Genomic DNA, 13,019 nt, shown 5'->3' on the forward strand with positions numbered 1-13,019 from the left:
CATTCCCAGTCCAACCAGTTCTTCCTGATGCTTTGCAGGTGCTGGGACAGCTTTGAGGACTTTGCCAGCTTTGGCACCTTCAGGCCCTGGGATTGGGAGAACTCCCTGGGATTAATCCAGGATGAGCAGGTTATAGCCCGAGTTGGATCATGGAAATCCAAGCCATTCCCAATCCCAAGGTCTCTCCTCAAGCTGCTCCATCCTGGGTGAAGCATTTTCATTTAGATGTGTAAGAAAGCACCATAAAAAAACCCCCTCATCTTAGGGAAGGAAAAGTTTCTCCTCTCAGAAAATCCTCTGCCTGTCCCAAAGCACTTCCACACACCCAGATTGCCCACTGGGATAATTTTGGGAAGGGACTGAAGATGCAGCAGGCCAAGGGTTCATTTGGAAGTGGCCATTTTTTAATTAAATGGAACTATTTATATATGTACAAAGCCCAGAAAATATTGCACCATTTTAAAAACAAGGTTGTTTTACATCTGATCACCTGCCAAAGACACCTCGGGATGGACCTCCCACAGCTCCCATGGGACATCCTGGAGCTGCCTCGGAATTCCACTGCTCCAGGCACACCCCAGAGAGGAAACACCTTCATCCTTCCCACCTGTGGCTTCATTTAGGGAAAAACATCCACCCAGCAGCATCCAGGACCATCCCTCGAGCTGCTCGAAGGACGAATCAAACCAACAAACTTTGGGAATTTGTCCCAGTTCCTTCAGGGCTCGGTCGGTGCCTTTTTCCTGGGGAAGTCTCTTAGGGCTCACAGCCCTTGGAAGGTTCTGGAAGGAACCTCCTGCAGGGAGGGGGCCATTCCAGCTGCGATCCAGCAGTTTTCCAGCCCCTCAGTAGGCCACGGCTCCGGGATCCCGCGGGAGGCTGAACAGAACGTCGGCCTTGGCGTTGATGAAGTAGGTGACGAGGAGGGAGAGGAGCAGGATGGCGATTCCCAGCACCAGGGTGAGGATCTGGGGAGGGGAGGGGAGGGAAACACCCAGGGTTGTGGTTATGCACAGACCTGCAGCTCCCAGCGGGAGGGAGGGAGCGCTCGGGTTTCCAACCGGCACCCAAGAGCAACCAACTCCCTGGGGGTGACATCACCTGACACGGTGACATCATCTGACAGTGACATCATCTGACAGTAACATCACCTGACAGGGAGTGACATCACCTGACAGTGACATCATCTGACAGTAACATCATCTGACACGGTGACATCACCTGACACGGTGACATCATCTGACAGTGACATCACCTGATATGGTGACATCACCTGATATGGTGACATCACCTGACAGGGTGTGACATCACCTGACAGGATGTGACATCACCTGACACGGTGACATCACCTGACAGTGACATCACCTGACAGTGACATCACCTGACAGGGAGTGACATCACCTGACAGGATGTGACATCACTTGACAGGATGACATCACCTGATAGTGTGTGACCACCTGACAGGATGTGACATCATCTGACAGTGACATCATCTGACACGGAGTGACATCATGTGACAGGGTGTGACATCACCTGACAGGATGTGACATCACCTGACAATGACATCACCTGATATGGTGACATCATCTGACAGTGACATCACCTGACAGGATGTGACATCACCTGACAGGATGTGACATCATCTGACATGGTGACATCACCTGATAGTGTGTGACCACCTGACAGGATGTGACATCTGACAGTAACATCAACTGACAGGGTGTGACATCACCTGAAAGTGACTGACATCATTTGACAGGAAGTGACATCATCTGATAGGGTGTGACATCACCTGCACCTCATTGACTGACATCACGTGACAGGGTGACACCATGTGCCAGTGACATCACCTGACAGTGACATCATCTGACAGTGACATCATGTGACAGTGGCTGACATCATCTGACAGGCATTGACATCACATGACAGTGTCTGACATCATCTGACAGGGAGAGACATCACCTGATAGTGACATCATGTGACAGTGACTGACATCATCTGACAGGAAGTGACATCACCTGACAGGATGTGACATCACCTGACAGGATGTGACATCACCTGACAGGGTGTGATATCACTCCACAGAGTGTGACATCACCGGACTGACATCACCTGACAGGAAGTGACATCACCTGATGGGAAGTGATATCACCTGACAGGAAGTGACATCACCCCCCATCCCATGACACGCCCCCAGTCCATCCCACCACCTCCCAAGCGCCCCACCCTCCCCCTGCCCTCCCACCCCCCTCATCCCTCCGCCAGCCCCACCTCCAGCTCCCTGCTGGCCACCAGGAAGATGCGGGCCCGGATGTCCTTCCAGCGGCTCTCCGTCCAGGTGGAATATTCCCGGGATCCCCACTGGCGCAGCTCGAAGGCCGGGGACAGCGCCTTGCTGAGCCGCACCCCGGAGCGCACGCACAGCGGCACCCGCGCCGTGGAGTTGGGCTCCAGGGAGCCCTGCACCCACGAGTACTCGAACATCTGCCACGGGGGGAGGGAGGGAGGGACGGTGAACAGCCGTTCCCCGTCTTCTGGGAGTGTTTTCCCCGGGGATTCGGGCAGGGAGAAGGGGCTTTCCCGTTTTCACGGGATGCCTGAGGTTGGGAAAGGCCTCTGAGGTCAGCGAGTCTGCCACGTGCCCCATCTCCACCTTGTCACTCAGTGCCACCACGGCCAGGCCTTCCTTGGGCATCTCCAGGGGTGGGGACTCCAAAGCTCCCTGGGCAGCCCCTGCCGAGGCCTCACCACCCTTTCCATGGGGAAATTCCTGATATCCAACCTGACCCTCCCCTGGCACAGCTGGAGGCCGTTCCCTCTCCTCCTGTCCCTTGTTCCCTGGGAGCAGATCCCTGACCCCCCCTGGCTTCCCCCTCCAGTCAGGGAGTTTTTCAGAGCCAGAACGTCCCCCCTGAGCCTCCTTTTCTTCAGGCTGAGCCCCCCCAGCTCCCTCAGGAGTTCTCCAGCCCCTTCTCCTGCTGCTCCAGCCCCATCCCCTTCTCTGGCCACAATCCAGCCCCTCAATGTCCTTCCTGAATTAAGGAGCCCAGACCTGGACACGGCACTGGATTTTCCCTCCCTGGTGCCCAGCACAGGTGGACAAACCCTCTGGTCCTGTGGCCACACCAGGCTCCTCTTTGCCCACCTGGGCCTGTTCCTGCCCTGCCCTGGTTGGGCACTGAGATGTCTCCTCACGGAGCAGCTTCCCCGCTCTCCCATCCAACAAAAACCCATCCCTAACCAGCTTTTCCTCAGCCCCACGGACATGGCCCCGTTCCTGCCACCCCCACCAGGGACTGGCACCCACCTCCCTCTCAGAGTGGGGGTTTTTCTCGGGGTTCAGACACTCCTCCTTGGTGAGGTTCACCACGGTGCCCGTCAGGTTGGCCAGGACGTACTGCACCAGGTAGGTCGTGTTGACGGGGTTGGAAACTGCCACATAGTGCTGGGGAACATCCCCTGGAACGGCAGGAAAAATGGGATTGGAAGGGGGGAAAAAACAGCAGGAACTCACCCAGGGAACACCTGGGGTCAAAGCCCTTCCCTGCTTTTCTTCCCTGTGTTGTTCTCACCCAGAATTCCTTTGAGGTCTGGTTTAATGATGGATTGGAACCAGGAATTGTTCATTTTGATCAGGAATCCGTAAAGCATCCGAGTGACCTGGAAAGACTTGGAATTGGTTTGTGCAGAGGAGAGAAAAAAAAAACCATCTGACCAGCCCTGCCTCGAGCTCCTTTGGCTGAGAGATGTTCCCTGAGCACAGCCAAGGACACACTCTGTCCCAGCTGCCCAGAATTCCAGGGAGAGCTGTGAAAATCGGGTGGGATTCCAGCCCCAGGGATTCCTCAGCTGATCCCTGTGGCAATTCCATCTTTATTTTGAGGATGAAGGAGCTTCATTTCTGCCCTGAGATGAAGCCACTAGAAATGAGTGAGGGATTTTCACTCTGCTTTGGTGGGAAAACAGGGAAAAAGGGGAGGGGTGGGATGCAGGACAGGATGCTGTGGGAACACACACAAACAAGGATAGAAGGGAGGGATGGGAGGGCTCCTGGGAGATCCCAGGGACAGGACTCCACGTGCTCCTACCGTTTTGGGATCAGCCTGGATGGCAGAGGTGCTGTTGGTTCCTCCAGCCAGGCCATAAAGGGCTCGGGCCACCACGGTGGCCACTTCTGCCAGGGCCTGTGAGGGGACAGGGATCCATGTTAATCCAGCCAGGCAGATCCAGGGAAACAGGCTCTGGGAGGGAGATGGATCTGCAAATCCATCCAAAACCCTCCAAGGCCCCTCGCCTTTGGCACTGCCCCTTTTCCCAGCTTTTCCCCACCTCTCCCCATGTCCCTGCTTCTTCCTGCCCCTTCCCAAATCCCTCCCACCTCCTTCCAGCCCCTTTTTCTCCCCCTCTCCCCACGTCCCTGCTTCCTCCTGCCCCCTCCCCGTCCCCCCTCTGGATGCAGCAGGAACCTTGGCTGTGTCCGTGACATATTCCAAGGTCTCCTCAGGGCTCAGCCCCTCGGGATACTGCATCCTGATGTTCTCTGGAGTGTCATACATGCTCTGGTAGTACCTGAAAAGGAAGGAGGAGGAAAAAACAGGGGATTGGGGGAAAGGCAGGGGAGAAACCACAGGGCGTGGAATTCAATTCCGAGCGTGTCCGCAGCGGAGTCTCCCGGGAGAGCAGAGATCCAGCCCTGCCACACACTCCTTAAACCACTTAATGAGGATTTATAATTAACTTGGCCCTTCCACAGCTTCTCCCATCTGAGCATCTCCAAGCAATTTCCAGGCTGTGACTGGAATTTTAGGTGGGGGCTGAGCCCAAGCTGTTCGGCAGGGAGGGAAACTGAGGCAAGGACAGCAAGGGATGGGGATGCCAGATCCAAGGAATTCCAAGTGGACTCTACTGGGGATTTACACACTGTGCTCCTGGCATTCCCAGGCAACTTGGGATGATCCCCCAGCCTAAAAAATGGATCCCCCAACCCTGAGTTGTGTACAGGTTATTCCATGAATTCCCTATCCCTGGAAGTGTCCCAGGCCAGGCTGGGCAGGGTTTGGAGCAACCTGGTATAGTGGAAGGTGTCCCCCCCCAAAAAAAAAGGAGGTGGAACTGGATGATCTTGAAGATTCCTCCCAACACAAAACCATTCCACGACTCTCTGCAAGAAATGGGATAATTTTAAGTATTTAGGAAGAGGGGAGAGACCCATCCCTGTCCTGTACCCCCCATTCCCACCCCAAAGCTGATGAGGAGCAGGGGATCCCTGAGGAACAGGGTCATGTGGGGTGAATCCAAGTGCCCTTTCCAAGGCCTGGGGCTTTCTGCCAGCACAAACAAAAAGCTAAATAATAAAAAAACAAACCCAAAATAACAAAAAACAAATAAAAAAAGGCAGCTTCTGGAAGAACAGCTGAGGCTCCTGCAACGCTCTGTTGCCATTTGCTCACCTCTGGCTCCCAGCCAGTTGTGGAGGGGGGGGGAATATTTTCCACATAAAACCGGATTTCTCTCGCTTGTCAGAGCGATTTCGTCGAGCCCCGTCGGACACGGAGCTTCTCCCGCTCCCATTCCCCCCCCTCCAGCATCCCAGGTGTCCTCTGGGAGCTCCTACCTGTTGTGGAAAGCTGTCCTGTGGTCAGTCAGGACCACTCCAGGGATGTGGCGAGCCCGGAGGAAGCGCTGGAAGGAGGATGGAGGGAGGGGTTGGGAAAATCCGGCTTCCTGCAGGGTCACGGCCGAGCCCAGGCTGCTCCTGCTCAGGGTGTCCAGCAGGTTTCTAACCTGCAAGGAGGAGAATTGCCCCGTGCTGCTGTGCTTTTGGAGTTTTTTTATTTCCTGGGAAGGTTCAAACCCTGCTCAGGATCCCAGGTTTTTGGTCGTGGAGTTGTGCCAGGGGTTGGAGATGAGGGAAAGGTTTTTCCTGTGGAGGGTGGTCGGGATGTGGGACAGGTTCCAGAGGGAAGCCAGAGCTCAAGGAGCACTTGGAGCTCTCAGGGACATGGTGGGATTGCTGGAGCTGTGCAGGGACAGGGATTAAGACTCTTCCAGCTCAGGATGTTCCATGATTTCCCTCTCACCTGCACGTCCACAGACTGGTTCATCCTCGAGACGGGGTCCGTGTGCATCCAGAGGATGGAGCCGTTCCTGAGAGCCACCTGCCAGGAAAACCACCTTAGATCCATGGCTGGACATCCCAGAGCAGGGAAATCCAGGGAAAATTCACGCCCAAGGGAATAAAAGGCCCCACAAACTTTTCCCACACCTGATTCAGCTCCACGAAGGAGTGGATGTTGTCCAAGCGCAGAGGGAACTTGTCCTGTTCCATGTCATAGACCATCCTGGAGCTGCCAATGTAGTCAAAGGTCTCCTGCAGGAGGTAAAAAAACCCACCCCAAATCCTGAAAAATCCCAAATCTTGAATCCCATCAGAGGGTGGAAGCACCTCCACCAGCAATATCTGAGGGGCTGAGAGGGAACCGACCCCAAGAGTTTGGGGGCCAACGACCCCACTGATAAGGGATGCACTGTAGGGACACCTCCCACTATCCCAGGTTGCTCCAACCTGGCCTTGGACACTTCCAGGGATGGGGAAGCCAAAGTTTCTCTGGGCAACCCATGCCAGGGCCTCACTCCTCCTCACAGGGGACAATTTCTTCCCAATATCCCTCTGTCAGTTTGAAGCCATTCTCCTTTTTCCTCTCACTCCAGACCCTTAGACATAATCTCTTCCCATGTTTTCTGTTGTCCTCTCAAGGTCCTGGAAGTCCCAGTTAGGTCTCCCTGAAGCTTCCAGGCTGAACAATCCCAGGTTTTTTTGACAAGGCAGACAACAAATCAGGGAAAAGGGTGAACCACCCCCCCTCCAAAATTCCAGGAATTAAGCATACAAAGCTTTCCTGAAAGGAGTGGTGCCTGCTTCCCTGGAAAAAAAAGGTTGGGAAGGCACTTGCCAGGCTGAGAGTGGCCTGGGGAAGATGAGGTGCCCTTGGAGAAACGGAGCAGGGCAAGGGAAGTCAGGAGCCACCAGCCTCCCCCTTCCCTAATTTACAGTCAGCTCTTCTCATCCCTCCTCCTGGATACATCCAGAGCCTGGATGTCTCTCTCCTCCAGGGAAACTGGGGATGGATGCGCTGAGGAGGGTGAATGAGGGGAATCACATGGCCCTGGCACGGGAAAAGCTGCACAAAGGAATCATCAGTGCTGATGCCTTGAGGGGAACATCAGCTGTTGGCCATCAGTCCCTCCTCCAGCTCCTTCTGCTTTTCCACAGCTGCCAGTTCCAGCTCTGGGCTCCCAGGAAGGGGCTGCATTTCTCTCCCATATATTTTTAATTTTGCCCTTTTCTGGGCTCCATTTCAGAATTTCCAGCCTGGAAGTTCATCCCGAACAGAAATCGGCCACACCAGGAGGAGACAGGAGGCAAAGCAAAGTTCGAGTGACTGATCCAGAAGGATCTGTGGGGTGGGAATTGGCTGCCCCACTGGAAGCTCCATCTGCTCCCGTTATCCCAGAGCAATTAAGATCCCCTTGGAGCAGAGAGAACCACGGCCCGGGGACTGAGACCAACGATCCCACACAAAGAGCAGGGACACAGGGGTCGATTTGGGACCTCAGGGTGTGCTTGTGGGGGGAGGGTGACGTGATCCTGCTGCCCTCACCCCTTGGAAGAAGGTGAACATGACGTTCCTGGGGAGCAGAGGGACGTCGGGGGCTTTGTGAAGGGCTTCGGCCGCCGCCAGGTGGGTGACGAAGGAGGACACGGCGCCCTCGGCTCCGGGGGCGATGTTCCAGAAGAAGGAGTGGCTGTCAATCTGGAAGCCAAAAAAACACACGGGAATTCCGTGCTGGGAAAGCAAAAGCCATCACAAATTCTGGGAAAGCAAAAGCAAAAAGCTCTCTCTCTCTCGTTGATCCCGCTCATCCCACCGGAAAGGGAAGGATCGGGTGGATGATGGAACTTCAAATAACGATGGGGCAGTGGGGATTTATGGAATGGTTGGGTTGGAAGGATCTTAAAGATCCTCCAGTCCCAGTCCCTTCCACTAGCCCAGGTTGCTCCAGCCTGGCCTTGGACACTTCCAGGGATGGAACAGCCACAGTTTTCTCTGAAACCTGTGCCAGGGCCTCCCCACCCTCACAGGGAACAATTTCTTCCATATATACCCAACCTAAATTTCCCCTAAATTTGAGCCTCGAGGCCTCAGAGCTTTGCCACGGACTATTTCTCCTTGCCTGCTTCTATCAGTGAAGAAAATGCTGGAAAAATTCCCACATAACAAGATGGAAAGACCCAAACTGTGGATGTCCTTCCACTGCCACAAGGGACAGAGCCACTGTTGTATCCCAAGAACGCAGCAGCCAGTCCAGATCCAAAGGGTTTGGAACGTGGCAAGAAATCCAAATACATGACAAATATATTCCCATGAGACTGGAAACTCCCAGCTTCCCAGAATTCTTCCAGCCCAAGCTCTGCAGAGCAAGATTAAGAGGCACCTACTCGGGTCGCAACCATAATAACTTCCTTCTCAGGATCGACTTTTCCAGAGGAATTGATGGGTTGCAAAGTGCTCCACACGTTGTAGTCAAGGAGAGGATCACACACAATCTCTGGGAAGCACAAAAAAAAAAAGCATTCCTGGGGTTGGGATCACAGCATTGACAAGTGAGAAATGAGGGATTTTTTTTTTTAATCCTCAACTCGGCGTTTAAGTCAACGAACAGGGAAATCCTGGCTCCAGGAAAGCCCTGGCAGCAGGAAAAAACTGTATTCCACAGGGATTTGGAGCCCCACGTGATGAGGATGAAGGGGGGGGGGTCTCACCTGGGTTGATGCTGAAGGTGCTCTGGAGGGAGCTGCGCCTCATGCAGGTCACGGTGCTGGTCACCGCGTGCATGTGGGAGAAGAGCTGCATGGCACAGAGGGGGTACTCGGGGGCAGATCCATCCCTGGGGACATTGTGATCCAGGTAACACTGGGTGGGAATGGAAATCATGGCACAGCTCAATGGGATTTTGTTGTATTTTTTCACCACTCCAGCCCCCTCTGCCTGGAGGAGCAGCAGCTCCTCTCTCCTGCCCGCCGAGGTACCTGTTTAATCACTTGGGTCTCATTGGCATCTTCCAGAAGGAAAATAGGGAAGTCGAAATCCTCGTAGGAGATGCCACTGCCCAGGGGGTTCCACACGGTGGTGTTGCAGTGAGCGAACTCGGGGCCGTAATCCTTGGAATACACACCTGGGAACGGGGAAAACGGACAGATCTGAGCCTGCAGCAGCAGCAGAACAGAGCTCAGGAGGTTGGGGTTGGACAATCCCAACCCTCTGGCACGGGCAGGGACACCTCCCACCAGCCCAGGCTGCTCCAAGCCCCTCTGTGTGTGTGTCATTAATGACACTGCTCCCAGTTTGGCCCCTGAGGGTCCCTGATGTCCAGTGGGACACCGAGCCACTGACCACGACCCTCTGGATGTGACAATTCCAACCACCCCAACCACTTTTTTCACCCCCTGACAAGCCCACCCATCAAATCCACCCCTTCTCTGAGCCCATCCCGCGCTGGAAGAATCCTGAAGGCCTCAAAGCGTCGCTGCCATTTCAGCTCCTCCCCCGAGATCCTTCGCAATTCCTCGGCCCATCCAAGGAAAAGGCATCATTCCTCCCTCCCTCCCCCCTCCAGCAGATGGAAGATCTCCTCACCAAACCCATCGTTGGGGCACTTCAAGCCAGGGGAGAAGCCCTGGGGAGGGCTGGGCTTGGCAGCGGCCACGGCGAGGCCCGAAACTCGGGAGGTTCCCTTGAGCTGCAGCAACACCTTCCTGGAGGAGGGAAAACACCCCAGAAATGAGGGATTCATTAAGGAAGAGCTGCAATCCCAGACATGATGATGAATTGCAGTTGTGTTTGTGATCAATTTAAGCTTTGGTTTTGATCTTAGAACTGAGCTTATTGTGCAAAAAAATAGGCAACAAGAGGAAAATTTCAGCCACGTCCTTCCTGCTCTGCCCAGGGAGAGGAGCGACCACTCAGTGCTGGGGTTTAAAGAACTTTAATTTTAATGCTGTAATTAAATTATGGACTGTTATTTCATGGCCTTTAGTAGCTGCTGTGGAGGTGAACAGGGTGTGAGGAGTCACACAGAGCAGAGCTCTTTTCACAGCAAAGATAAGAAGAGAAAGTCACTAAACCCCAGTAAAGAACCACAAATGGTTCGACTTCACGAGGACTGGGTGCAGTCAGAGCTGATTCTGCCACCAGCCAGTCAAAAAATGACATTTAACCACCAGATTAGAGACTTTTGGGCATCCTGGGGAGACAAAAGCAGGTGCTGACTGACCTGTTGAAGAGGTTGCCATCCAGCAGGATCATGTAGGGTGGGTGAGGACCATCAGCCAGGACCCAGCGCAGATCCTCCTCCTTCTCCACCACATGGATCACCCCCGTGTCCCCGCTGATGGAGGCTGTGGGATGAGAACATGCCCTCCATGGGATTTATTTCCTCCACTCCCCTCCCCAAAACCACCCTGGAAAGCAGTGCCAGACTCTTCCCAGTGACAGGACAAGGAGGGATGGCCACAAACTAAACCTCAACAATTTCTACCTCAGCATGAGGAAGAACTTCTTCTCATGGAGGGTGAAACAGCTGCCCAGGGAGGGTGTGGAGTCTCCCCCTCTGGAGTCATTCCAACCCCACCTGGATGTGTCCCCGTGTCACCTGCTCTGGGTGACCCTGCCTTGCACTGGGTCCCTTCCAGAGGTCCCTTCCAGCCCCAGCTACTCTGGGATTCTCTAAAGATGGACAAACCACTTCCACACGACGCTGCTGATAAAACCAAGCCCTCTGACCACACCCACAAACTGCTGGGAACTCCCAAGCCTGGATGTCCCAACACCAGGATCAGGCCCAGGGTGGCAGAGGAGTCAGAGGACCTTGGACCCTGGGTTATCAGAGGGTGCCCAGAGAAGCTGTGGCTGCCCCATCCCTGGACATGCCCAAAGCCAGGCTGGGTGGAGCTCTGAGCCACCTGGGCTAGTGGAAGGTGTCCCTACCTAGTGCAGGGGGTGGAATGGGGCGATCTTTGAGGTCCCTGCCAACTCAAACTATTCCACGATTCATTATCAGCAGGATTAAGAGGTGCAGGGCACCAGGAGAGCTCCTCACAGCTCCTCACCCACGGTCAGACCCCCCCAGACCCAGCCCAGGACCCCCAGTGGGCTCACACTGGCAGCCGATCTGGTGGGTGGCGTTGAGCAGCCGCACGCACGGGGCTGTCCTGTTGAGGGGGATGTAGATCTTCCTCTCCACGGAATTCCCACGGCAGGAACCTGCGGAGGACGCCACGGCCCCGGCTCAGGGGGGAGCTCCGAAGGGTGTGGGGAGGGGTCTGAGCCCCTCCCCAGTTCACAGGGGACACCCAAAGGGGTCGATGGGGAGGGGGGGGGGACACAAGACCCTCCCCAGCTCACAGGGGTCACCCAAAGGGGTCGGAGGGGAGGGGGGACAAAAAAGACCCTCTCCAGCTCACAGGGGTCACCCAAAGGGGTCGGGGGGTGGTATAGAAGCCCCTCCCCAGCTCAGAGGGGACACTCAAAAGGGTCGATGGGGAGGGGGGACACAAAAGACCCTCCCCAGCTCAGAGGGGACACCCAAAGGGGTCGGGTAGGGGGGGGAATAGAAGCCTCTCCCCAGCTCACAGGGAGCACCCAAAGGGGTCAAGGGGGGGCACAGGAGCCCCTCCCCAGCTCAGAGGGGACACCCAAAGGGGTCGATGGGGAGGGGGACACAAGACCCTCTCCAGCTCACAGGGGGCACCCAAAGGGGTCGGGTGGGGGGGGGGAACAGAAGCCTCTCCCCAGCTCACAGGGGGCACCCAAAGGGGTCGAGGGGGGGTACAGGAGCCCCTCCCCAGCTCAGAGGGGTCATCCAAAGGAGTCAGGGGGTGGTATAGAAGCCCCCCCCCAGCTCACAGGGGACACCCAAAGGGGTTGATGGGGAGGGGGGGGGGACACAAGACCCTCTCCAGCTCACAGGGGACAACCAAAGGGGTCAGGGGGTGGTATAGAAGCCCCTCCCCAGCTCAGAGGGGTCATCCAAAGGGGTCAGGGGGTGGTATAGAAGCCCCTCCCCAGCTCAGAGGGGACACCCAAAGGGGTCAGTGGGGGTAGAGGAGCCCCCCCCCCCAGCTCAGAGGAGTGTCCCAAGGTTGGGAGGGTGAGGGTGTGAGGGTTCCAACCCCTCCCCAGCTCAGAGGGGTGTCCCAAGGTTGGGTGGGTGAGGGTTCCAGCCCCCTCCCCAAGCTCAGAGGGGTGTCCCAAGGCTGGGCGGGTGAGGGTTCCAGCGCCCCCAAGCTCAGAGGGGTGTCCCAAGGTTGGAAGGGTGAGGGTTCCAGCCCCCCCCTCAGCTCAGAGGGGTGTCCCAAGGTTGGGTGGGTGAGGGTTCCAACCCCTCCCCAGCTCAGAGGGGTGTCCCAAGGTTGGGAGGGTGAGGGTTCCAACCCCTCCCCAGCTCAGAGGGGTGTCCCAAGGCTGGGCGGGTGAGGGTTCCAGCCCCCCCTCAGCTCAGAGGGGTGTCCCAAGGCTGGGCGGGTGAGGGTTCCAGCCCCCCCTCAGCTCAGAGGGGTGTCCCAAGGTTGGGAGGGTGAGGGTTCCAGCCCCCTCCCCAAGCTCAGAGGGGTGTCCCAAGGTTGGGTGGGTGAGGGTTCCAGCCCCTCCCCAAGCTCAGAGGGGTGTCCCAAGGTTGGGTGGGTGAGGGTTCCAGCCCCCTCCCCAAGCTCAGAGGGGTGTCCCAAAGGTTGGGTGGGTGAGGGTTCCAGCCCCCCCCTCAAGCTCACAGAGGCCCCCGCCCGGTTCTCCCCCCCGCGCCCCCCTCACCCGCCGCCAGCGCGGCCACGAGCAGCGCCCAGACGAGCCCGAGGCAGCCGCGGCATCGCCACGGCGCTGCCTCCATCCCCCGGCAGGTCCCGGTCCTAGCCCTAGCCCTGCCCCGGGATCGCCGGCGCTTCCCTTTCCGCCGGGAGCCGG

General features: G+C 56.4%; 1 protein-coding gene across 1 annotated transcript; it reads right to left on the reverse strand.

Moving 5' to 3' along the window:
- Nucleotides 1-382: 382 nt before the first annotated feature.
- On the reverse strand, nucleotides 383-13,007 carry NCSTN (nicastrin). The gene is made up of 17 exons (XM_050330514.1): nucleotides 12,870-13,007; nucleotides 11,220-11,324; nucleotides 10,336-10,459; nucleotides 9,699-9,817; nucleotides 9,092-9,237; nucleotides 8,825-8,975; nucleotides 8,501-8,610; nucleotides 7,662-7,814; nucleotides 6,266-6,370; nucleotides 6,081-6,158; nucleotides 5,615-5,784; nucleotides 4,467-4,569; nucleotides 4,089-4,184; nucleotides 3,573-3,660; nucleotides 3,308-3,459; nucleotides 2,272-2,484; nucleotides 383-968 (listed from the first exon to the last, which is right to left on the reverse strand). Exons 1-17 carry the CDS (start codon nucleotides 12,943-12,945, stop codon nucleotides 846-848), a joined length of 2,112 nt encoding a protein of 703 aa, XP_050186471.1. The 5' UTR covers nucleotides 12,946-13,007; the 3' UTR covers nucleotides 383-845.
- Between the last annotated feature and the right edge of the window lie 12 nt (nucleotides 13,008-13,019).

The sequence above is a fragment of the Myiozetetes cayanensis genome, unplaced genomic scaffold (genome assembly GCF_022539395.1).
Source record: "Myiozetetes cayanensis isolate MyiCay16 unplaced genomic scaffold, myiCay2020 scf41, whole genome shotgun sequence".
NCBI lineage: Eukaryota > Metazoa > Chordata > Aves > Passeriformes > Tyrannidae > Myiozetetes > Myiozetetes cayanensis.

What these genes read in the sequence shown, in the direction of transcription:
- NCSTN (XM_050330514.1), bottom strand. Translation starts at nt 12,945, where the DNA reads ATGGAGGCAGCGCCGTGGCGATGCCGCGGCTGCCTCGGGCTCGTCTGG. An exon ending in ACCCCCACTCTGAGAGGGAG is followed by an intron (nt 2,485 to 3,307) that starts GTGGGTGCCAGT and finishes CCCCCGTGGCAG; the next exon opens with ATGTTCGAGTACTCGTGGGT. An exon ending in TGGCCAGCAGGGAGCTGGAG is followed by an intron (nt 969 to 2,271) that starts GTGGGGCTGGCG and finishes TCCCCTCCCCAG; the next exon opens with ATCCTCACCCTGGTGCTGGG.